The sequence below is a fragment of the Caretta caretta genome, chromosome 5 (genome assembly GCF_965140235.1).
Source record: "Caretta caretta isolate rCarCar2 chromosome 5, rCarCar1.hap1, whole genome shotgun sequence".
Classification (NCBI taxonomy): Eukaryota; Metazoa; Chordata; order Testudines; family Cheloniidae; genus Caretta; species Caretta caretta.
In genome coordinates this window covers 70,996,781-71,022,536 of record NC_134210.1, presented here as the reverse complement: position 1 = coordinate 71,022,536, position 25,756 = coordinate 70,996,781, and the positions used below count along the sequence as shown (strand labels likewise).

The 25,756-nt window shown below is 50.9% G+C and overlaps 1 protein-coding gene across 1 annotated transcript in view; it reads left to right on the top strand.

Moving 5' to 3' along the window:
- The window catches only part of TMEM232 (transmembrane protein 232), a 141,823-nt gene extending 130,667 nt beyond the window's left edge, over positions 1-11,156 (top strand). Inside the window, exons 13-14 of the mRNA XM_048851252.2 lie at positions 6,078-6,171; positions 9,765-11,156. Of these exons, the coding sequence (XP_048707209.2) occupies positions 6,078-6,171; positions 9,765-9,953 (283 nt within the window). The 3' untranslated portion in view covers positions 9,954-11,156. The remainder of the gene's footprint in view (positions 1-6,077; positions 6,172-9,764) is intronic.
- Positions 11,157-25,756: the final 14,600 nt, after the last annotated feature.

The following is a 25,756-nucleotide window of genomic DNA, read 5'->3' as shown; positions in this document are numbered from 1 at the left end:
CAGATGGCCTGATTTTGTCACCTGATCTACCTGTCATGTGACTTTGCTTATTTTCTGCACCTGGGGAGGCAAGCAAAGTGTCACAGGCGGGGCTAGACCCCTCTCCTCTTAAAGGGACAGTCACCCTGTGACATGGCCCTTCACACCACTCTGGCAACTAAAAAGAGTTGTAAAGCCAGTGGATCCAGCCTCCAGGAGTAAAGGGAGCACCCGCATGACACAGAGACAGCATAATGGCTCTGTACTACCTGGGGCAAAGGGCATGACCTGGGGGAAGGAGACGGGGTTGGAGTGCTACTGCTGGAATGGCCATTAAATAGCAAAATATAAGTTAAAGCAACCTGGAGGTTTCTCTAACTTATGCTGGCAGCCAAGAATACCTCCCTGCTGGCCTGAAAATAGGGAAATCTTAATCTGACTGTTGTCCTTTTAAAAATGTATGGGTACTCAGGAAAGAGGGTAGAACCTCACTACGTCAGCTACAAATTAAACAAAAGAGATTCAATTAAAAATTAAAAAAAATAAATATAAACGTAGCAGTGGTGTTTTACAGTACAATTCAGGAAAAATCACTCCCCTCCTTGGTTGCCTGTGAGGAGAGAACAGTGTAATTTAGGAAGGGGCACCAAAAGGCATTGTCTTGGCCTCTGGGAATCGCTAGAAGGCCGGGACGCCTCTGCCATGTCCCTTTATTGCTAGCTTCTCCCTGTGCTAGGCCAAATGAGGAGGTGTGATGCATTAAACCAGCTCCACGCCATTAGAGAATCCTCAGATACAGGGGAAGCCCTGGTGTAGTCAGCTATGCTGGCTTTAGGGCAGTTGTGCACTCGTGGAACAGAACGAGGTGACTGTAACACAACTGAGGATGGAGGCCAATATGTAAATGAAAGGTACTGCTAACTGTTATACGAATTTCTGTGTGTGTTTTCAGGTAATCCTTTTGTTCCATTTAGTAAAACAAAAGGCTCTGACTTTGGAAATATAATAGTTCCGTGTTTAAATCTCCATCTTCCACAGAGGGCAATTTATAAACCTTTGCTATGGAGTATGGAGGTGTTTAGGTATTTGAAAGAAACCTTGCATTTGCAGTATGAGACTGCTGAAGAGGCACTATGTGGATAATTATCTCAATTCATTAGCATAGCTGAAAGCTTAAGAGTGAGAGCTTCATCACAATGATTTATAAGTAAAGTTAACACCACAGCTAATATTAACACTTATCTTTTATTAAACATTAAAAATTTTATTGCTATAAATGTAATGTCTATAGATGATACATCAACAATGTGAAAAAAATCAAGGATACATTGTTTTTATCCATCGTTAAATACTGTGATGTTGCTCACTATGATGGTGGCAGCTTCATTTTTAGTAAGCATTTGCTATGGGTTTCAATAAGGCAGTTCAAGCTTGTTAGCTAAGTGAATATCAAATTCACTAACCTGGGTATTTTGGTCTCATGTTAAGGTAAAGTAGTTTCATGCTGCTTGTACAGTTGGTTCATACATAGACATCTGTCAGGTACTTTAGGGATTCAGCACTGCAGTTGGTTGAAAATACTGTGGTTGCACAAATGCACTCAGGTATTGTATCAGGCTGCTTTCAGTGCTGCACAAGTCCTGCAATCCATTTTTCTTCCTCTGTTTAAAATGTATGAATAGTGTTAGTAGAAAATAAAGCAGAAGAAACATATACAGATTAGAGTAGAGGAAATGGCAAAAACCCATTAAAATGTCTGCTTTCAACACTCTTAGGTGAACCCATTGATGCTGTTCCTCTGTGCTAGAGGGCTTGTGAATACATAGAATAAAGTGAACTGCTGGGAATGGCTGTTTTCTTGAAAGTCATTTTGTAAGGTGTAGGTCACAATTTTTTCCCTTTAAAATCTCACAGCCCTGAGCAAAAGTTTAAAGATTATCCATTTCAAGTTAAAATATCCCCAGTGCAGAATCTACAAAGGAGGAGTTGATCAGTAAGACAACATCTATTTTCTGTTCACTAGAAAAATCATTATTTGCATTTCTCTTTCTCTACTGTGGATCACCATGCCCTCAATTGATCTTCACTGACCAGCTTCATCTTACATCAATTCAATGCACACTGAAAAACTACCACTTGTGCTTCAGATGCTACAAAATCAGTTCCAAGGAAATTTAAGCAATTCAGATAGTTTCTCTCGATGAAACTGAACTCTTGTACTGCACAAAATTGAGAGGGAGCTGATGTGGAACTAAGAAGCTGTAAGAGATTAACCAACCAGGTAGTAAAAAATGGTATAGGTTGGCAAGAGTGCAGGACACATATGGTGTAGTCAATTGTGTGTCAGGTTTTATGGTACAATTTGTCCATCTGAGAGCTACAGTCTTACTTCGTAGCTGAGGCAAATGGGATAAGGTTGATACAGGTAAGAAACATTTGATGGGGTTGTTTTTGTTTTTAAATTTCACATACTATTCCAGTTCTCTTTTAAGCCATTGCAGGCTATTGTTGTTATAACAAGTTCCTATATCACCACTGTACGTAAGGTAGCATCAATCTTTTTACCATAAAAGAAATCCTTCTTTTCAGTATTGCCTATCTGGACTATAGAAATTCAAACTTGGCTGAGTTTTATCATATAAGATCTCAGCAGTCTGATAGAAAATGCCTAGCTCTATATGGAAAAGAAATTACTGCATGTATATAGTTTGTAAAGGTTTTGGGAGCCTCACAGATGAAAAACATTCTTATTTTTTATGTTCTTTACATTGTTCCATGCAGAAGGTGTGCCTGGTGCTTTATGGGCAAGTAAAAAAGATAGATCCCTGCCCCAGTTTTTTATGCTTTACTATTAGTAAAAAGGTGTTTTTTTCATTTGTAAAGAAAAACATTTTATTTGCGTCTCTTGGAGCATAAAGAAATATGGGTTAATCATCTCCACTACATGAGGGGAAAATACTTTGAAATTGCTAAGCTTTTTAACTTCAGAAATCCTTTATTGTGCAGGTGCGGTACATTTTAGTCACAAAATTGTATAAGGCTCTTTATAATTATTAATTGAATTTATACTATTTTTACAATTAGGCATAATTACTAAAATAAATATGCAGTAGTCAACTAAGAATGCTTTGGGGAAAAAACAATTAAATATGCAAAACAAGACCTATGCTTAAAAAAATGTCTAGATTGTCAAGGAAACCCAGGGAAAAAAGGGAATTCACAGAAAGGGAGTATGCATCCAACACCATGGAATATGTAAGTAATACAGATGGCCAGGCCACATTCAGAACTGAAGTCCTTCACTCTCCTGTTCTCCCACTTAGAAAAAATTAAAAAAAAGAAACTATGAGTTTGCAAATTCCTGTGTAGTCCCATGTTGTGTGCTCCAAGTCCCTATGGCACCCACATTTTGGCTGGCTACAAATGAGAGGGAAGCATAATATTGAGGCTAAAGTACAGGACTGGGAGTTAGGAGATCTGGGTTCTAGTCTCTGTATGATAGGGATACTTCCCTATCTAACAGGTGATGTGAGGCTGAATTAATATTTGTTTTGTGCTTTGAGATCCTCACATGGCAGGCACTATACATGTGCAATATATTATGATGATTCTTTATTATTGTTACTACAGGATGATAATGCAACTTATATTTTAGGAAACTCCTTTATTTCATTTAGTTCCTGCCTTTTTCACTGTGCAGTACTGCAAAGGCATGGCAATAAAAGCAACTTCACACCATGTCCCTTTTCTTCCAGGCTGCTTACAGGACTTTGTCCTTGTCTCTTTTTAGCACCATCTGTGGGAGTAATTGTGTAAACTGTAATCTACATATGATATAGCTAATGTCTTTTTATCACCAGGTTATATAATCCTGCTCAGAGTCAGGGAGGTAATAATAGCTGGAAGCTGCACTGGTAGCAAATTACAGTTATGGAGCTTGCTAGTGTAGACAAAGGCTCAAAGAAGCCATATTCACTCACTTTAAACAATCTGCTAGCTTGTTCCAAGAGCAGACTCTTGGATGATTGTGTATAGTAGCTGTTATTGCTCCAGAGCAACTAGGTCAGTGTTGGTGTGTTGCCCACTCCCTAACCCTGACTGTGTAAAGAAAACAGGGAGGAAAAAGAGAGAGTCAGTCCAATAAGAGTGTTGCTTTTCAAAACAGATACATTTGGGGGAGGAAGGGGTGACAGAAGGGACTTGGAGGCCTCTGGGAGCCCCCCATCTGCTCTATCTGAGAAGGAATCTCTCTCCCCACCCCAAGAGTCACTTATGGCAACAGCAGGAGAGTAGGTAGCATGAGGTAGCCCAGCTGCTGAAGACAGGAGGCAGGGGAAGTCTCTCTAGGGCTCCCTGCAGGTCGTGAGAATGTCAGGGTCCAGACTAATGACCTCCCCACAAATACCTTCATTAATAGGGAAGAGGGGCATGAAAGGGACCAGCAACTCTCCCAAAAGAATACTCCTAACAGGACAACAGGAGAGAGTGGATTGCCCCTGAAATATAAGCACAGGGAGTGAGAATATTCTCCATTCCAACTTCCCCATTCCTTTCATCAGGGTGATCCTCTGAATTATCACAAGAAGGGGGACACATGGGGACCTGGTTGTCCAGATTCCCCTTTAAGGGATGGAGGAACAAATTCTCCACCCTGTGAGGAGGACTGAAAGCCTTTGGCCATGCATTTTCTTTTAGTGTGGGCCTGCTCCAAAGCCCACTGAAGTCAATAGAAGGACTGAGTGACGTCAATGGGCTTTGGATTAGAGCTCTGTTGACAACTTTGAAAGCATGCAAGGCAGCTTCATTACTTTTCTTCTTTGTGTGCTCACTATCTGATAACATAGTCTTTTAGCTATGTAGTATCTGATAACACAGTCTTTTAGCTAGGTAGTTGGAATACTGTTGCCCCCCTGCTGAGCAGTAGCAGAACTCAGCATTTTACATGTTGGTTTCCCATTGAGGGAGAAATCAGTGACACTGACTTTTGGCATTTTCTTAGTATATCTTGTTGATTCACACCAGTGCTGGGACATAAGGAGTCAAACAACACTCAACCAAAACCCTCTTGCAGGAATTCCAGCCCAAATACTAATGCCTGGTTCCTTGGAAGCAACTTTGCACCAAGAACTAACTGTACAGGAAGAGTCTAGAGAGCAACTTCTCTGTTTGAAACAGCTCCTTCCAAATAGCTCCCATCACAAAAAAAGCTAACAACACAGCATTTCTTCAGAGACCACATTGCTCACAGTCTGAGTAAAAGTCGTAAGACTATTAATAGCACCCTCTTGTGACTTCTGCCATAAAAATACTTATTAACAGGATTTACATGCTACTGGGACAAGGTAGGTGAGGTAATACCTTTTACCAGGCCAACTGGTGTTGGTGGAAGGTACAACCTTTCGAGCTTCACAGAGCTCTTCCTCCGGTCTGGGGAAGGAAACCAGAGTGTCTGAGCTAATACGTTGGGACAGATTGTTTACTTAACCACTTATATTTAGCTCAGACACTCTGGTTTCCTTCTGCAGAACGGAGGAAGAGCTCTGTGAATCAGCCTTAAAGTTTGTATCTTCCACGAACACAAGCTGGTCAAACAAAAAATATCTCCTTGCCTACCTTGTCTATCTCATATCCTGGAATCAACATGGCTCCCAACAATACCGCAAACAATTTTAGATACTACTATGATGGGTGTTAGAGGTAACTCTATGGTAGGTAGACAGTTGAAACAATCATGCTGCAAGTGCAGAGGTAGCCTATTTATGTTACTGCAAAATTTATGGTATTCCTTATACTTAGCACAGAATAGGGAATACAGAGAAACACCATTAGTTGCAGTTGTGAAGATTTCAATACTGACCGCTACTCGGAGCTGGCCTGATGACACAGTGATGAAAATTCCGGAGCTCTATTTACATTAGCACTCCAACTCTTTTTTCCATTGATGGAAATGCACTGGTTGAAGATTTCCCCCAAAAGACTAGCATAGATGCAGGCATAGCACGTTCAATAGCATTTAATAACATAAGCGCTTCCAAAATGATTTCAGAAAAATGAATGCTGATATGTAATGATGTTGGATGTTTCTTTTTTTACTAAAGGAAGGAACTTTTGCAAGCAAGAATACCAATTTATCCATATCCAGATATCCTTACCCGGACAGACAGGGAGCTAAAGAAGATAATTGAAGATCAAGTAAGATCCTTATTTCCATTTTTTTGTTTGACAAGTAGCATTGTTTACAATTATAAAAAAGCTCTTTGAGCAAGGACAAGCAGACCTGAAAAAAATATGCATTCACATAAATTGAATATTGAGCATTACAAAATTCAGCCATTGCCAAACTTTATTACCTTTTAACTCTGCCACAAGTGCATCTTATTTGCTTCCTTAAGTTATGGAAAACACTTCCCTTTGTTATTTGTTAAATAATAGCCTAATCCTAGTGTCCTGAATTAGCGCTGTTTTCTTCTGACAAGAATCTTGCATCTGAGTACAGAGCACTGATTTCTTCTGATGTGTGTTCCTAACAACTGAATCCAAAGCCTTTGACTTAGTTTTGTGGTGACCATCCTTTAACCTTGACAGATCAAAACGATTTCTTAATCACTTTGATCTTGTAGGATTTACAAGAGCGGGAGAGGCAGGAGGCTAGTCCATTAAAGCAATATATTAATCCACTGCACTGCATTCAGGCATCAACTTCTTTATCTAAAAATATATCGCTACATTCTGCTTTTATTTATTTAGAAACAATGTAGAAAGATATATTCAATTTGACCTTGTTGCTTAAACTCAACTTGGCAGATATGCCAAGACTACAGAGGTAAATTTTCACTATAGCTCACGGAGACGTAGTGATGGATTGCTGTTAGCAAGTCCTGATTGGCAACAGATGCTAGTAACACTGGAGTGTATCTGGTGGCTAAATTGGAAGGCACTGAGCCGATAATTTGTGTCATAACATTTAGCTACATATTAGTATTTTAGTAATTTTGTGAGAACTGTTATATTATTAACTATTATTATTTATATTACCATACTGCCTAGGAACCCCAGTCACAGACCAGAACCTCATTGTGCTAGGTGCTGTACAAACAGAATAAAACAGTCCCTGCCCCAAAGAGACAACTGATGGTTACAGACAGACCAACAGGGGAGTCACATGAAACAATGAGACAAGATTGTTCAGCATGATCGACAGGGGTCTCAGCCACCTAACTTGTCAAGTTTTTTGAAGGCACCATGGCAGAGGGGAGTTTGAAGGAGAGATTTGAAGGAGGATAATGAGTTAGTTTTGCAGATGCTCACTGGGAGCTTCTCCCGAGTGTGAGAGGCAGCACTGCTTGGTGCTGTGATCTGGAGCTAAATAGTTTTGGTTGGAACAATAGTCGCAGATGCTTCAGAAAGTGATGTCATTAAGTACATGGCTTAGATTCAAGTAGATTCTAATACCATGATCTTGCTCCCATTAAAGTAAATAGGAGTTTTGCAGTTCAGAGACTTCAGTGATAGCAGGACCAGGCTTTGTCATTACGGTGCCAATACCCTAATGGGGCGGTAGAGGAATGCTATATCGCTACAGTAGCTACCATCTTTTGCATCAGGATTTGACCAATTGTGGGTCACTATTATGCCTTCAGTTACATTTGGGTTTCATGAGCATAACTAAGAGCAAAATCTGATTTGTAATCATTGATGGACCCTCCATCTGTACTTTTGGAAGAGTGCTCTGTATGTCCTCAAGACTATTACTAGCTGCAATAAGATCAGCCAGTCTAGTAAGTGAGATTTACACTGACTGATCATACACATTTCCTAAATATAAGGGGCTACTATGCCCAGATCCTAAAGTCCTAACTAAGGGCTAGATTCTGAGAGGTATGCAAAAGAGTGATGGCAAATGGAGGGTCTCCCTGTCTTTTGTATCCTTGGCTAGGGGCTGGTTTGAATACGGTTACAAAGACCAATGCCGGGGCCCCTGGTTATTGCTACGGTGGGTGTTGGTTGTTTGGTTTTTTGGATGTGTCAGCGCTTTAATGTCTTAGAGCACACTTCACTGGGACCCAGGTAGCCTCTACAGTAAGTCTTAGTAAGCCACGCAAGCCTGCTACCTGCAGTTATGCTCATACCTTTACTCAGTATTGCGTTGTCTATTGACCTGGCAGCTAGAACTGATGTCCAGTTCAGTGGAGCAAGCTGCAGTCTTTATTTAACTGGTTCTCCTAAAAGCCACATCCTACTGACAGTATTATAAGGAGAACAAAAGGTTATTTATTCATAGATTTTCAGTAGATTGTTAGCAAGAGTCCCGCATTTCTCTGCCCACTTTCTCCAAGATCTTTGGTAGTATATAGCATTTGCTTAAACTGAAAAGCACCTTGGGGGTTGGGACCATACTCCCTATATAACATCAGGTGACCCCAAAGGTCAATGCTTTTAAGAGGGTTTAATGCCAGAAATGCATGTGCTCCCAAGGGTGGGTATTTTATTTTCAGGTATTTTGCTTCACAAAGAACAATAGTAAGTAAATAACTTTTCTTTGTTATGTTTATCAGAAGTGCTGTTTTGGTTTTTGGACTTCCTTTTGCCGTCACAATTCTCTCATGAATCTCCCCTAAGAAATCCCAAATTCCTTATTCTCTATATGCTATCATATCTGATTCACCTTTCTTTGCTGACTTCATTATTGCTGATTTTATAAAGCCAGGTTTGGGAACGAAAGAAATATTATGTTAAACAGCTTTTAGATTTAATTTTCCATTGAGTTGTCACAGTGTAGACAGCAAAAATACCAAGTGAATTGAAATCTTTTTGATAATTCAGAGCACTTCTCTCAGCTGACATTCATTGTAACCATGGACAACATGCCCATGAGCCACTGGTTTGTTTCATGGTGGGAGAAGTTTTTTGAAAAAGACACCTACTTTTTAGGATTGATTATCCCATAAGGTATCAGTGGGCCTCACAATATTCCAGTCAGCTTCCCAACAGCATGAGAAAATTTACATTTCAGCCCAGAATTTACCACACCTGGTCCTGTGCTTTGAGACTGTGGTTCCTCTCTCCCCCTCCCACCCACACTTTATTCTTCTTATGAAACCTAAAAAAACCTCCAAAACACCTGACACATTTTTATTGCTGTGTTACTCAGACTTGGATTTTCTGTATTTAAGAGTCTGTAGCTGCAGGGCCTCCATTAATGCAGTAATAACATTGTCATTGAGGAACAAAAGAAGAGACATTAACTTCTGCTTCTTGATTGCAGCACTATAATACCTTCAGTCTTTTTCAGCAAAATGTTTTTACTTCTGGCAATGCCGATGTTCCCTATAAAGGCTGAAATAAGCAAATACATTTCTTCCTTGATTCCTCCCCCCCCCCGCCTCCAGTTTATCAGCATTGAGAATGTCTGTAAGTGAAACCATGAGATAGATTGGAAATATGAATACCAATTGTATTATGTTTAAGATAGAGCTGAGCAGGGCCATCCACAAATGCATGATATTTTCCACTGGACGTGTGAGCCTTCCTCCCTGCAAAGTCATACACTTCTGTTTTAGAAGCAATAAGGCAAGTTATGACATCCGTCCACTGTCCCAACCCTTGCACACAGCCCCAAGCCTCCAACAGAAGCCATTTTCCTAAATACCTGTCCTTAAATTATCATTAGCCTTTGCCGTTTGTGCAATTGTTTTCCTCACATTAACCCTGGTTATGCCAAATTGTGTTTTTTCCTATATAGACATCATTCACCAAAATGAAATCATTCTCTTTTTTTGCAACAGTGGCAGAAAGAGCTGCAGATCAGACTTAAGGAAGAAGAGGACCTCCTGGAGAAAGAACTTCAGGAAAAACAAAGGAAGGAGGAAGAGCACTTCAGAGAAGTTATGAAAAGGCGAGAGGAAAAGCTGCACAAGAAAACCAAACCTTATGAGCTTCCTGTTAAACACAAAGATGAAGATTTGATACAGTGAATTAAAAGAGCCAAACTGTCAGTATTTCAGCAACCAGCACAAATGTGGGACTGAGTTTCTAATTAAATACTTTAAAAATAAAATTAAAAGAACAATTAGAAAAAATAACTCTGCTCCCCAGTGACAGATTGGTGTGGACTTGTAAAATGACCTAGCATGCCAGGTCTGCAGCTTCGGAACACCTAGGGAATCCATTCCCCTGAGGGTTTCAGCAATCTAGGGAAAATCCCTGGGTGTTACTGAGCTGTCGAGGCAGCTCTATGCCCTCAGCACAGGGGGTGTTCCTGGGGTAAGAGGAAGTGGCTAGAGCACCACAGCATCCAGTCATCCCAAACTGTAGAGTAGTCCTTTTAGGTCATGGGCAGCCAGGTTTAATTTAGGGTAGTTCTGAGGTTGCCTTTTGTTATATGGAGGACTTGGATGGGCCTAGTGTCAGGGAGCCTCTGCCCCTCACATGCCCTGAGCCAATTGTAGATGCAGCTAAGAGTCTAGCCCATTAGTCTTAGAAACATGCAAAAAGGCTCCATTTCAGTAAATGGGCTTAGGGGAAACCTTTTTATAGCTTTGACTTCCTGAGCTTTATTTGGAGTTTCTGCTTCCAAAAATGACACTGAAGCTTCCAAATTTTACCTGATTTCAGGTCAAAATCATGTGAAATCAGATAGATTTCTAATGGTCTCCCCTCAGAACCATACTTGGCCAAATAGCTCCTCACATTTGCCACAGGACGAGCAAACCTTTGTGAACGTTGCCTTAGTTTCGGTTTGAAACAAAACCAGACACATTTTTCTGTACTGAGGTTTCCTTAAGAAAGGTTCATAAAGCTCCAGTTATTTCCTAAATGCAAAAACTTTCATGCATCATCACTTTTTGCTACACTCTTCTGAGATAAGATATATTTGAAGAGTGGTCATTATACCTGCAGCAACTAAGAATCCCAGTTGAGTGCAATTTTTCCAGTTTTTTCCAGTAGTATAATTAGCATTTCTTCCTATTAATTCTCGACTTATGATCACACAACATTTTTTGTCATTTGTAAACCAGAAGTAGCTGATGTTCATTACTAAACCATTGAATATGAATGAGTTGTAAATAATTGATCCGTGGCATTGCTGAATCATCTCTGAAAAAGAATGAGCATCAGCTGAGTTTTGCCTGTGTGAGAAAAATCTTAGAATAAAACTGGCTGTAAACTTGTCAGAATATGGGAGCGATGAATTGAAACAAATTTCTTCTTGAAAGTTTCTTTAAAAAAAACCAAACCCCGCTAAGAAATCAGTGAGAGTGGGCTAGAATCATATTACTCTTGAAATACAGCAGATCTCCCACTGCTGGCACTGGGCCTCTTGGGCATGTGGTTATGTGATTTGAATGCACAGTTGTACTACTTGCATTTGCTAATGTGGCAGGTGATTGCACACTTAAGTTATTTGAAAATCTGACTCTCAAAGTGTCAGCATTAGGCATCATGGCTAAAAGAGTTGTGATGAATGGGGCAGTTCGTGCTTCTTTGAGCAGACATTTCAGGTGGCCAAAGACAATGTTACATTGATTCATGTTTGGAGGGTTACTTTTGAAGACCTGTGACATGCACATCTCAAGACCAATAGAGAAACCCTACAGATCTCAGTATCCCCAAGAAGGCCCAGTGTCTCTGAATCGTTCCCAAAGTTTTCCCTGCTATTCCCCTTCCCCCCAACCGCCCCACAATGGGTCTGAAAGGAGTCATTCGACCCTGAATGCCTGCCTAACAACTGTCCTGAGGCCCCCTCCCCCCCAAAGGAGAATTCCTCTGTGCCTAAAATGAACCCACAGGAGTTTATGCCGATTGGTTCATGACTGTATCCCTTGAGAAAAATCTCTGCAGAATGAGGGATGAAACGCCATGTAGGATGGTGATCACATTGATCCTGCCACTCTCACCACCAGCAGCCCCCTTCCACAGCTACAGCGTGCTCAGTAACGCTGCTGAAGCTGGCTGCTCTCGTTCTGCTCTCCTCCTCCCCCCGAAGCACAGGTTGTCTCTCAGAATGTCTTCAAATTGAGCTGGTTCCCTTGTTTCAATGTCAAATGAAACTAAATCAGAACACAACAAACATATTAAAAAAATAGCCATTCATGAGCACATCTCCATCTGTTAAAACAGTAGCAGCTACACTTACAAAACTTTGAATATTGTGACAGGGTCGGGCCAGATGGCTATAGGAGAGTAATTTTTTTTTTGAAGCAAAAGATTTTCTTTTTATTTGCATAACACACTTACAAAGTAAAAACAGCAGCATATGCAATGTGTAACACAGCAACCAATCATAATTGTTTTCTCATTAGCTTCAGGGGAGGGAAGTGTTCAAGCTTGCCTGAGCCCAGAGCGGGGGGGCTTCCTCGACTCTCATGGTCTTCCACCTTTCCGAGTTACCTGGTGGCCCAGAGCGAGGGGGCTTCATCGACTCTCGTGGTCTTCCACCCCTTCGAGTTACCTGGCACCACGCCCGAGTGTCACCAACAATTCCCTCCTCTGGAAGCACCCAACAAGAGGGGCAGGCTGTGGGGTGGACAATCCGGGGGGGGGGGGCACGTGCACTCACGTGTGAAAGGACCCCTCTAAGGTGGTGGTGTCCGCAGCAGCATTGGCTGGGGCCCCTTACTCTCACCCCAATCGAAGGGTCAGACAAAGGGACCCGGACGGGGACACCGAGCAGAGAACCTCGGACAGCGCCCACCGCTCCTCAAAAGCATCGAGGGAGTCAGTGGATGCCACTCAGAGGAACTCCGCCCGAATATGTGAACAGACCGAGGATCAGAAAACGGCCCCACAGTCACAGGAAACTCCATCGGCCAACCTCCTCTCTCTGGTTTTACAGATGGCCGTTTTAGCTAGGGCCAGGAGGAGGCAAACTAGGAGATCCCACGACTTTGTGAGACCACAGATGGGGAGTGCATAAATAAAAAGGTGAAGGAAAAAATGCAACCAAAAACATAATAGGAGATTTGTGAGGAGCTGGAACAGGGGCTGCAGCCTGGCGCACTCCAAATATACATGCGCCAGGGTTTCCCTAACACCACAAAAGGGACAAGTATCTGGGACGGGGGTGAACTGCAACCAAGTACGTGCCCGTGCTCACAGCTCCATGAAGGAACCACCAACTGATGTCCCTGATGGGCCTCGGAACCAAGGTGGAAGATAGGCTGGCCCACTGGGGCTGCTCACCCTCCAAAGGTGGCAGAAGGTCTCGCCACTTTGTGTCGGGGCGGGACACTAGGGTGAGGGTGTGAAGCACGAGCAAGTATAGATGTTTCCTTGGCGCGGTTTGGAAGCGTACTGGCTGCAGTTCATGCAGCCGGCTCGCAGTGAAGGGGTGAGAGGGTCGATTGGGTCTCCGGGGCAAGGGTCCAATTAAAAGGTCCGGCGGGCCTGGGGTAGAGGGTGGGCGGGGCGTGCCCTCGAGCAGGATCCGGTCGAGGTAAACTCGAGCAGCGGGCGGCAAAGAGGCCTTCACCTCCTGAAGTATGCGCTGGGGGGTGCGAGGTCTGGAGAGCCCCATGCGCCGGGCGAGCATCAGGGGATCCAGCCAGTCTCCCCGGTCGTAGTCCAGGAGGTCTCCAACTCTCGTGACTCCTGCCAGGATCAAGCTCTGGCGCACTGAGCGGGACTCTGCCACCTGCACACGGAGCTGGGGGTTGTGTAGCAGGGGCTCCGCGAGGAAATCTACCCCTTCGGTGGCCGCCACGGACCTGGTTGTTAAAAACAGTTTCCAAGTCCGGAGGAGGTCCTGGTAGAAGACCGGCAGCCCTGAGAGGTCTCGCGGAAGACCTCCCGGATGGAGATAAAAGAGTGCCGGTCATATCGGAGCCCTCAGATGCGGCGCAGGAAGGCGTGCGCCAATGCGCTCCACGCCGAACTACTTGCACCATAGAGGAGCCTCTGTAGGGCCTGGAGGCGGAAGACATGGACCTGAGTGTGTAGACACTTCAGGCCCTGTCCTCCTTCCTTCAGGGGTAGATGAAGAACCCCTACAGGGGCCCACGAACCCTGATCAAAAGAACCCCAGAATCGATGTCCGGAGGTTGGTCAGGAAACCCGGGGCCGGGACCAGGGTGTTGAGCTGGTACCAGAGCATGGACAGGACTAGTTGATTAAGCACCAGTGCTCTCCCTCGGAGGGAGAGACATCGGAGTAGTCCCGTCCATTTCCGGAGCTGCTCTATCACCCCGCCCTCTATATTTTCCCAGTTTTCCAGCGGAGAGGGATGCGTGGCAGAAAGGTAAACGCCGAGGTAGAGCAGCGGACCCTTGCTCCACCGGATGGTCTGAAGCGCGGGTGGGAGGGAGCTCGCCTGCCGCCAGTCTCCTACTGCCAAGCCAGAACTCTTGACCCAGTTGACCCGGGCGGAGGAGGCTGCCAAATAGATGGCCTGGAAGCCTCCACCCGCGCCAAGTCGCCAGGGTCCTGGATCACGAGGAGCACGTCATCAGCATACGCTGACAGGACCAGCTGCAGCTCCGGCTCCCGCAGCAACATCCCTGTCAACCTCCTGCGGAGGAGACAGAGGAAGGGTTCGATCGCCAGAGCGTACAGTTGGCCCGAGAGGGGGCACCCCACCGTACTCCTCGCCCGAAGCAGACCAGTTTGGTCAGGGTCCAGTTGAGCTTAACCAGACACTCTGTGGAAGTGTACAGCACCCGGAGAAAATCCACAAACTGGGGTCTGAAGCCAAACGCCTGCAGAGTGCTCAGGAGGTACCCTTGGTCCACCCTATCGAATGCCTTCTCCTGATCTAGGGACAGGAGGGCAAACGACAGACCGTCTCTACGCCCGCGTTCCAAAAGGTCCCGAACCATAAATAGGTTATCAAAGATACTGCGGTCCGGGACTGTGTAGGTCTGGTCTGGGTGGATCACGTCCGCCAGCACAGACCCTTGCCGCAGCGAGATTGCTTTTGCTACGATTTTGTAGTCCGTGCTGAGGAGCGAGATGGGATGCCAATTTCATAAATCGCGGAGGTCCCCCTTCTTCGGCAATAAGGCGAGCACAGCTCTCCTGCATGAAAGAGGGAGGACCCCTCTCTGCAGAGACTCGGCCCAGAGGGTGACTAGGTCTGGGACGAGGACGTCCCAAAACACACGGTAAAACTCCACAGTCAGCCCGTCCATGCCTGGAGACTTATTAGTGGGCTTCCGAGAACTCAGCCAGAGTGAGAGGCAATTCTAGCCGGTCTCGGTCACTCGCGCTGACCGTGGGGAGCTCCTCCCAAAGCACTCTGCAAGCGCTAGGGTCGGTCAGGTCCGGGGAGAAAAGACTTGCGTAGAAGGCTCGGGCCCTCCTGCACATCTCCGCCGGTTCCGTGAAGGGGGTGCCGTCTTCTGCCAGGAGGCAGGTGACGTGTTTCTTAGCCCCCCTCATTTTCTCCAGGGCATAGAAGAAGCGGGAGCCGTGATCCATCTCCTGAAGGAGGCAGATGCGGGATCAAACAAAGGTGCCCCAGGCCCGATGGTCCTCAAGGGCCTGGAGCTCCTCCCGCTTCTCCCGGCATGCTCCGCAGAGGAGCGGGTCTTCGGGGCTGGCGGCCAAACGCCTCTCCAGCTCTAAGACCTCCCTTTCCAACTGCTCTATTGCTGCATTTCTCCGTCAGCTGGTGCCCCGGGTGTAGTCACGGCAGAAAAGCTGGGCACGCACCTTCCCCAGGTCCCACCATCGCCGCGCTGAGGGAAAGGCACGCCGCTGCCCTCGCCAGGCCAGCCAGAATTCCCAGAAGGGCATCACGAAGCCTTCATCCTCCAAGAGGCTGTTGTTAAAATGCCAAAAGGCCGGCCCCGGCCTCTCAGCCGCACAGAGGGAGGCTGTCACGGTGGCTAGGTGATGGTCAGAAAACGGGGCCGGCCGAATGCTGGAGGAGTGGGCTCGTGAGAGATGGAAGCATGATAAATAAATGCGGTCCAACTGGGAGTGGCTCGACCAATGGGCTTCCACCCGGACAAAGGTGAACGTGGAAGTGTCATCCGGGTGGTGGTCACGCCAGATGTCCACTAGGGAGTGATGTTCAACTATCTTCCGGAGGGTGTCTGCAGCGGCCGTGCTCTGCTCGGTCCCTGAGCGGTCTCGCTCCTCGAGGGTGGTATTAAAATCCCCTCCCAGGACCAGGCACTCGTGAGAATCTAAGGTGCAGAGGAAGGCGGACGCCTGCTGATAAAATTGCAGCTGCTCCGGGCCCGATGTTGGGGCATAGACGTTAACGAGATTAACCACAAGCCCCTCTATACGGACCCGGAGATGTAGCAGGCGACCCGGCACAGCCTTGGTGACCCCTAGCACCTCGGGCCATAGGTCGGGGGAGAACAGGGTCGCCACTCCAGCCTGCCGAATCGTGGAATGACTAAAGTAGACCCTGTCTCCCCACTCCAGCTGCCAACTGTCTTCGGCTGTCGGATCCGTACGGGTCTCCTGCAGGAAAATCACAGAATACCCTCCCTCCCGAAGGAAGGAGAGCACCTGTGACCTGCGGCGAGCCAACCTACAACCCCAGGTGTTCAACGTTGCGATGGTGAGAGGTGTCATGGGGGGGGTCGGGGGATCCTCACTGGCAGGGACGCTCGTATCCCCCAGCAGGCCACGCAACAGTCCTTGACCCATCCCGTAGGTGAGTAATTGGTCACGGAAGACGCGGACCCGCCAGTAGGCCAGGGCATCCTGCTTCCCCGTCCCTTTACCTACCCCCATGAGGGCCCTAGTGGCCCGGAGGATTTGAAAAAAATCCCCCCATCGCTGGAGAGCAAGCTGTACCTTGTTGCAGGAGCCACGGACATCCTCTAAAAACTTCCGCAGCTCTCCTCACAGCTCTTGGGGGGGTGGGGTTACGGTTTCCCGGTTGTTCGCCGGCAGGGCCCTTGATGCAGCCTCATGGTCCACTAAAACGGACAAGCAGGGTGCGGACCCCAAACAGGGTGCCTGATGGGCTGGAGCTTCTAGGCCCACCTCAAGCTCTGGGGCAATAGGGGGCGGTGGAGGGAAGATAGCAGCTCCTAATGGGTCAGGGCAGGAGAAAACAAAGGCTGCTCCCTGGGGGTCATCAGTTGGGAAAGGGAAGGAGACAGCCCCGGTGGCGGCAATAACATTGCAGGAGGTAAATTGGATACGGGTAGGGGTAGGGGCAGGGGCAGGGGCAGGGGCAGGGGCAGAGGCAAGGTTCTGGGTTTCGGGAGGCAAGCAGCTGGATGGTGGCGCCTCCCAATCAGGCTCCAGGGTTAAGGGGGTGGGGAGGGAGCTCTCAGTGATACCGGGTGTGGGCTCTTTGGTGGATTTAGCGGCAACAGCATCAGGAGGTGGATTATCTTCTGTTGGGCCCCCTCCCAGGAAGGAAATCGATTGCTCCGCACCAATAGGGGGTGCCCCTGGTGACTCGTGTCCTGGCCACGTAGCGCCGGCTGTCACCTCAGCAGGCTTGGTGGTCGTCAGCGGGGTGCCATCAATGGCCGGGTCGATGGAGGAGTCCAGGGGCTCCTCGGAGGTGGGAACAGAAGCAGCAGTTAGGGGGAGGGAGCATGGGGAAAAGAGGGGTGGAGTGAGGTCGCCCAAATCGAGGTTTGCTGGCAAAAGGTCGTCCTCCCCCTGGGTGACCAGGGTCAGATCTAGGGGCTCGATCTCCTTAAACATGGAGGAGAGGACACTTTCCGTCACCCTGGGGTTCTCCCCGCTGGCACCCACCATGACGGTTGCCTAGGAGTTCACGGGGGCTTCGGGTAGTGTCAGGACAGAAGGAGCTTCCTCAAGGGTCTCGGAGGGGAGGGTCCCCCGTGGAGGGGAGACACAACCTTCTGGTGCTACCACGTCTTTCCCAGCTGACACCAGCGGATGGGACGCACTCATGGGCAAAGCGGAAGGTTCGGCATCGGTGCCCCCCTTCCTGGTCTTCTGGGGGGCCTCCGCCTCTGGTAGATGAGGCGGAGCTCGAGCCTTCCGCTTGCTTCGCTTCCCCTGGACTAGGGCCCAGCCCTCCATAGCATCATCTGGGGGCTGGTTAGCAGGGGTCGTGTCAGGGGGTAAAGGCGATGGCTCAGGGACTTGGCGGGGGACAGTGGGGTGGCATAAGGGAGGGAGGATTCTCCCTGGGGCAGGCTCTCTCCCATGCCTGGTGGTATCTCTGCCACACCCTCCTCCATAGGCCCCGCCAGATTGTCAGCAGCGAGGGCGGGGCTCTCCTGCTCATCTGGGCATTATAGGGGAGGTGCCCCTTGGGCCTGAGCGGGAGAAGTGGTGGTCTGAAGAGGAGGGGGGGCAGGTTAGTATATCGGGCGGCCAGGGGTGTTGGCAATGACGGGGCTGATGTCCTGCCAGGTCTCGGGGATCCCAGATGCCCCTCCTTGCTGGGCTAAGGTGCAGTCCCTCTGGACATGCCCCGATGCCTGACAGAGGTAGCACCGGGCTTCCCCCATGGAGAAATACACCCAGTAATGGGCCCCCTGGTGGGGGACTAGGAAGGACCCCTTGAGCGCCTCTCCATCACGCACTGCTGACGGCAGTAGAAGCTGCACTTGCCGGCAGAAGGAAAAGATGTGATGGAGGGTGGGGTCCTTGCAGCCCAACGGGAGAGGGCTGATGACAGAAACAGGTTTCCCCAGGGTGGAAAGGGCGGATAACAGAACAGCATTGGGGAGAAAAGGAGGGACAGAGGTCAGGACCAGGCGGACGCCCAGGTCCTCTAGCGGCTCTTGGGGGACAAACACCTCCCTCACCACCAGGTCCCTCTCCACCGCCTCCTGGGCGGTAGCTTCTGATGCTAAGAAGAAGACGACCTTCCCATACATTTTAGAGGCCGCCACAATGGCCGAGGGCCCTGCTACCCTTACCAACACCCGCACGTAGGTCTCCACGTGGGGTGAGGCGGGCACCAGAAGGCATCGGACACCGTGCTTCCTTGTCATGGTGGGGAAGGGGCCCCAGCTGCTGTTGATGGTGGTGGAGGTGGTGGGCGGGAGAGATGACGAGGCGGCAGGCAGGGGGGCTGCATCCTGGGGGGTGAGGGAGGGACACTCGCAGAGCTGGTGAAGGGGGAAGCGGGGAGGGTCGCTGTGGTCGGTGGCGGGGCCACAGCCATGGGGGGGGTGGGGCCCCTGCCACGGAGGGCCTGGTGGTTTTGGCGGGGCCCTTCCCTGTCTTCTTGCCCTGGCCTTTCCTGCCAACTTGGGGGGCTCCCCTAGAGTCTGGGGAGGCGGTGGGCATGGCAGCGGCGGAGGTCATCCCGGTGCCCTCCATTGCCGATGCCCCAGCGGGGGTGGTGGCAGGTGGTTAACAGGAGTTGGGGTCAGTTAAAAAGGGACAGGCTGTGGGATGGGCAGTTCGGGGGGGGGGCACATGAACCACCGTATTCTTGTCCAGAGAGTTCTGTTTGGTTGGCTGGTGCTTCTAGCCCACACGGTGGAATCAGGGCGAGCAGCTAAGTCCAGAGGCAGATGTTAAACAGCCAGCAATGACGGTGGAGGAGGCAGTTGTGAAGATGGTAGTGTGGGGTTTGGGAAGACACAGATGGATCGGGGGCAGCTCTGTGCTACACCCCGTGTCCCTACAAACACAGTCATGACACAGTCAAGGCCTCCCTCCACACGAGAGCACAGTTCAAAAGTTACTCAGTCTTGGGCCCCATCCAGGGCGATTTATAAGTTCCCCGGGCGGTGTTCCTCTGGTAGACGGCTGTTTCTCTGTCTGTTCCGGGTTTTCTTTTTTGCATTCCAGAAATGCCGGAGCAAGTGATAAGATTCCTCTAAACCCGAGATGGGTCCGCAGACAAACAGCAAGTGGCTGGGTCTGGGGGCTGGGTCCTTCCACTCCCCCCCTCTGGGGAAGCAGGCCAGCAGGCCCCCCTGTCTTGCGGGGGGGGGGGGGTTTCAGCTGGAGCGGCAGCAGCGTCCGAGGGTGGGCGGGGGTGGGGGGGGCTAACAGCCGGCCGGCAGCCGGCCAGCACTCTAGCAACAGCGGAGAAAGAAAAAAACAACAAAAGGAAAAGAAAGGGGGGAGAGCATCTGGCCCGGTTGGGGGGGAAGCTGAAAGCAGGGACAAAAAGCAAGGAAAGCCCAGGCCAGAGGGCAGCAGCAAGAGAGCAGGCTAAGTAGGTCCTTTTTCCCTGGGTAAGGTAACAGGGAAAGTTTTTTTTTTTTTTTTTTTAAACAGAAAAGAAGTTTATTTGTAACACTTACAAGAATTACCAAAGGAAACAAAACAAACTATGCAACAAAACAACGCAAACAGAAGGTATAACACAGCAGCTTTCAGGAGGGAGAAGAGTTCAGGCTAGCCTGGGCCCAGAGCGGGGGGGCTTCCTCGACACTCGTGGTCTTCCACCCTCCTGAGTTACCTGGTGGCCTAGAGCGGGGGGGCTTCCTCGACACTCGTGGTCTTCCACCCCCTCGAGTTACCTAGTGCCGCGCCCAGTGTCACCGATCCTCCCTCTCCTGAGAGTGCCCAGCAAGAATGCACGGCTGCGGGGTGGGCGGTTTAGGGGTGGGGGGGTAGACACCCATGTATTATAGGACCCCTCCTAGATGACAGTAATGATGGTATCCACAGCGGCAACGGCTGGGACTGGCGTCTCTCGCTCTTCCCCTCAATCAAAGGGTCAGACGGAGGGAGCCAGACGGGGTCACCGAGCAGAGAACCCCGGAGAGCACCCACCGCTCCTCGAAGGCGTCAAGGGAGTTGGTGGACGCCGCCCAGAGGAACTCCGCCCGGATACGTTAATGTACTGAGGATCGGAAAAAGGCCCTACAATCGCAGGAAGCTTCATGGGCCAACCTCCCCTCTCTGGAAACTGACCGGCTGCAGTTCATGCAGCCGGCTTGCAGTGAAAGGATGAGGGGTTTGTTGGGATCTATGGGGTAGTGGCCCGATGGAAAGGTCCGGCGGGCCTGGGGTCGAGGATGGGCGGGGTGTGCCCTCGCGCAAGGCTCGGTTGACATAAGCCCGAGCAGCGGGGGTCAAGGCGGCCTTCACCTTCTGAAGTACACGCTGGGGGGTACGGAGGCTGGAGAGCCCCATGCGCCAAGCGAGCATCAGGGCATCCAGCCAGTCTCTCCGGTTGTAGTCCAGGTGGTCTCTGACACTCATGACTTCCGCCAGGACCAACCTCTGGCGCACCGAGTGGGACTCCGCCACCTGCACACGGAGTTGGGGATTGTGTAGCAGGGGCTCCATGAGGAGATCTGCTCCCACGGTGGCCGCCATGGACCTGGTCATTAGAAACAGTTTCCAGGTCCGGAGGAGGTCCTGGTAGAAGACCGGCAGCCCGGAGAGGTCTCGCGGAAAACCTCTCGGACAAAGATAAAAGAGCTGCCAGTCGTATCAGAGCCCTTGGAAGTGGCGCAGGAAGGCGTGCGCCAGTATGCTCCACGCTGAACTACTTGCACTATAAAAGAGCCTCTGCAGGGCCTGGAGGCGGAAGACGCGGACCTGAGTGTACAGACACTTCAGGCCCTGCCCTCCTTCCTTCAGGGGTAGATGAAGAACTCCAACAGGGGCCCAGTGCATTCCTGACCAGAAGAACTCTAGAATCAATCTCCGGAGGTGGGTCAGGAAACCCGGGGCCGGGACCAGGGTGTTGAGCCGGTACCAGAGCATGGACAGGACTAGTTGGTTAAGCACCAGTGCTCTCCCTTGGAGGGAGAGACATCGGAGTAGCCTCGTCCATTTCCGGATCCGCTCTATCACCCCGCCCTCTAAATTTTGCCAGTTCTCCGGTGAGGAAGGGTGCGTGGCGGAAAGGTAAATGCCGAGATAGAGCAGTGGACCCACACTCCACTGGATGGTCTGAAGCGCGGGTGGGAGGGAGCTTACCTGCCGCCAGTCCCCCACCGCCAAGCCAGAGCTCTTGACCCAGTTGACTTGGGTGGAGGAGGCTGCCGAGTAGATGGCCTGGCAAGCCTCCACTCGCGCCAAGTCGCCCGGGTCCTGGATCACGAGGAGTACGTCATCGGCGTACGACGACAGGACCAGCCGCAGCTCCGGCTCCCGCAGCACCAACCCTGTCATCCTCTTGCGGAGGAGACAGAGGAAAGGCTCGATCGCCAGAGCGTACAACTGGCCCGAGAGGGGGCACCCCTGCCGCACGCCTCACCCGAAGCTGACCGGTTCAGTCAGGGTCCAGTTGAGCCTAACCAAACACTCTGCGGAGGCATACAGCACCCGGAGAAAACTCACAAACTGAGGTCCGAATCCAAATGCCTGCAGAGTGCTCAGGAGGTACCCATGGTCTACTCTATCGAACGCCTTCTCCTGATCAAGAGACAGGAGGGCGAACGACAAACCATCTCTCCGCCCGAGTTCCAAAAGGTCTCGAACTAGAAATAGGTTGTCAAAAATGCTGCGACCCGGGACAGTACAGGTCTGGTCTGGGTGGATCATGTCCGCCATCACGGACCCTAGCCGCAGCGAGATTGCTTTCGCTACGATTTTGTAATCCGTGCTAAGGAGTGAGAGGGGATGCCAGTTTCGTAAATCGTGGAGGTCCCCCTTCTTTGGCAGCAAGATGAGCACCGCTCGCCTGCACGACAGAGGGAGGACCCCGTTCTGCAAGGACTCAGCCCAGACAATGACTAGGTCTGGGCCAAGGATGTCCCAGAACACGCAGAAAAACTCCACGGTCAGCCCGTCCATGCCTGGAGATTTATTGGTGGGCATGCGATGGAGGGCTTCCGAGAACTCGGCCAGGGTGAGAGGCAGCTCTAGTCGGTCTCGGTCGCCCACGCTGACCGTGGGGAGTTCCTCCCAGAGCACCCTGCAAGCGCCAGGATCGGTCGGATCTGGGGAGAAAAGGCTTGTGTAGAAGTCACGGGCCCTCCCACACATCTCCTCCGGATCCGTGAGGGGGGTGCCGTCTTCCGCAAGAAGGCAGGTGACGTGTTTCTTGGCCCCCCTCGTTTTCTCCAGGGCATAGAAGAAGCGGGAGCCGCGGTCCATCTCCCGAAGGAGGCGGATGCGGGACCGAACGAAGGCACCTCGGGCCCGGTGGTCCTCGAGGGCCCGGAGCTCCTCCCGCTTCTCCCGGCACGCTCCGCAGAGGGACGGGTCCTCGGGGTTGGCGGCCAGGCACCTCTCCATCTATAAGACCTCCCGTTCCAACTGCTCTATCGCTGCATTTCGCCGTCGGCTGGTGCCCCAAGTGTAATCACAGCAGAAGAGCTTGGCGCACACATTCCCGAGATCCCACCATCGCCACACCGAGGGAAAAGCACGCCACTGCTCTCGCCAGGCCAGCCAAAACTCCCGGAAGAACGTCACGAAGCTCTCGTCCTCCAACAGGCTGTTATTAAAATGCCAATAGGCCGGCCCTGGTCTCTCTGCATGGAGGGAGACCGTTACGGTGACTAAATGATGATCGGAGAATGGGGCCGGCCGAATGGCGGAGGAGTGGGCCTGTGAAAGATGGAAACGGGATAAGTAAATACGGTCCAACTGAGAGTGGTGTGACCGATGGGCCTCCACCCGGACAAAGGTGAACGTGGAAGTGTCATCTGGGTGTTGGTCACGCCAGATGTCCACTAGGGAGTGATGTTCAACTATCCCTCGGAGAATATTCGCGGCGGCTGGGCTCGGCTCGGCCCCTGAGCGGTCCCGTTCTTCGAGGGTGGTGTTAAAGTCTCCTCCCAGGACCAGGCACTCGTGTGAGTCTAGGGTGCCGAGAAAGTCGGACACCCGCTGATAAAATTGTGGCCGCCTTGAGCTCATTTGCGGGGCATAGATGTTAACAAGATTAACCACAAGCCCCTCCATACGGACTCGAAGGTGCAGCAGGTGGCCCGGCACGGCCTCAGTGACCCCTAGCACCTCGGGCCGTAGGTTGGGGGAGAACAGGGTCACCACTCCAGCTTGCCAGGTCGCGAAGTGGCTAAAGTATACCCTGTCCCCCCACTCCAGCCGCCACCTGTCCTCGGCGGCTGGGTCTGTATGGGTCTCCTGCAGGAAAACTACAGAGTACCTCCTTCCCGAAGGTAAGAGAGCACCTGGGACCTGCGGAGAGCCATCCTACAGCCCCTGGTATTCAGGGTCGCAATAATAAGAGACGTCATGCGGAGGGCTGGGGGGGTGGGGGTTTCGTGTTGGCGGGGGTGTTCAGGGCCCCTGGCGGTTTGCGCAGCAACCCGTGACCCATCCCATGGGTGAGTAGATCGCGTCGGAAGCTGCGGGCTCGCTCGTAGGCCGCAGCACCACGCCTTCCTTGCCCCCTGCCCTCCTTTATAAGGGCCCTTGTGACCTGGAGGATTTGATCAAAGTCCCCCCATAGCTGAAGAGCCAGCTGTGCCCTATTGCGGGCGCCACGGGTGTGCTCCGGAAACTTCCGTAGTGCATGCCGCAGCTCATGGGGGGGTGGGGTTACGATTCCCGAGGTGTTCCCTGGTGGGACTCTTAATACAGCCTCGTGGTCCGCTAAGGCGGGTAGACAGGGTGCGGACCGCCGACGGGGTGTCTGACAGGCTGGGGTTATTAAATTCATTTCACGCCTTGGGGTGGAGGGGGATGGCAGGGGAAAAATTGCCACTCCTAATGGGTCGCGGCTAGAAAGTGCAAAGACTGCTCCCTGGGGGGAATCTGTGAAAGGCGGAAAGGAAATAACCCCAGGGGCGGCATTAACATTGCAGGAGGAGGGGACTTGGGCAGGGACAAGGGTGGGGGCAGGGGCAGAGGTAAGGCTCTGGGGTTCAGGAGGCAAGCAGCTAAAGGAAAGTGCCTCCTGAGCAGAGTCAAGGGTTAAGGGGTAAGGGAGGGGGCTCCCAATAATGCTAGGCGCTGGCTCCATGGTGGTCTTAGCGGCCATGGCATCAGGTGGTGGACCACCTTCTGCAGGGTGCTCACCTGGGAAGGCAATTAGGGGGAGGGAGCATGGGGAAAGGGAGGCTGGGGTAAGGTTGCCCAGCTCGAGGCCAGCCGGCAGCAGATCATCCCCTCCCTGGGTGACCGGGGTCAAATCTAGGGCCTCAATCTCCGCGTACACGGGGGAGAGGCCAGTTCTTGCCACCCCGGGGGCCTCTCCTCTAGGGCCCACCTCAACGGTCGCCTCGGAGTCCGCGGGGGTTCAGGTGGTATCCAGGCAGAAGGGGCGTCCTCAGAAGTCTCGGAGGGGAGGGTCTCCTGTGGAGGGGGGATTCTGCTCTCCAATGCCAGTCCGTCTTCCCCTCCCGACACCAGCGGATGGATCTCGCTCGTGGCCATGGCGGGAGGCTCGATAGCAGAGCCCCCTTTCCTGGTCTTCCGGGCGGCTTCTGCGTCGGATGGATGCAGCAGAACTCGAGCCTTCCGGTTGCCTCGCTTCCCCTGGACTAGGATCCAGCCCTCCATAGCATCATCTGGGGGTTGGTTAGCAGGGGTCATGTCAGGGGGCGGAGGCGATGGTTCAGGGGTTCGGGGGGGTAGCGGTGAGGCAGCATGAGGGGCGGGGGTTTCTCCTTGGGGCGGGCCCTTTCCTGTACCCGGTAATATCCTTGCCACACCCTCCTCCATGGGCTCTGTTGGATTGGTACTAGCAAGGGTGGAACTCCCTTGCTCGCCCGGGCGTTGTAGGGAAGGTATTTCTTGGGCCCAGACGGGAGCAGCGATGGGTCGAGTAGGAGGAGGGTTGGTTTCAGGTGCCGGGCAGCCAGCGACGTTGGCAGCGACGGGGCCGATGCCCTGCCGGGTCTCGGGGGTTTCGGGTGCCCCTCCCCCCCGGGCCAAAGGGCAGTCTCTGCAGACATGCCCCGCTGAGCCTCAGAGGTCGCACCGGGCCTCTCCGGTAGAGTAAAAGACCCGATAGCGGGCTCCCTGGTAGGGGACTAGAAAAGACCCC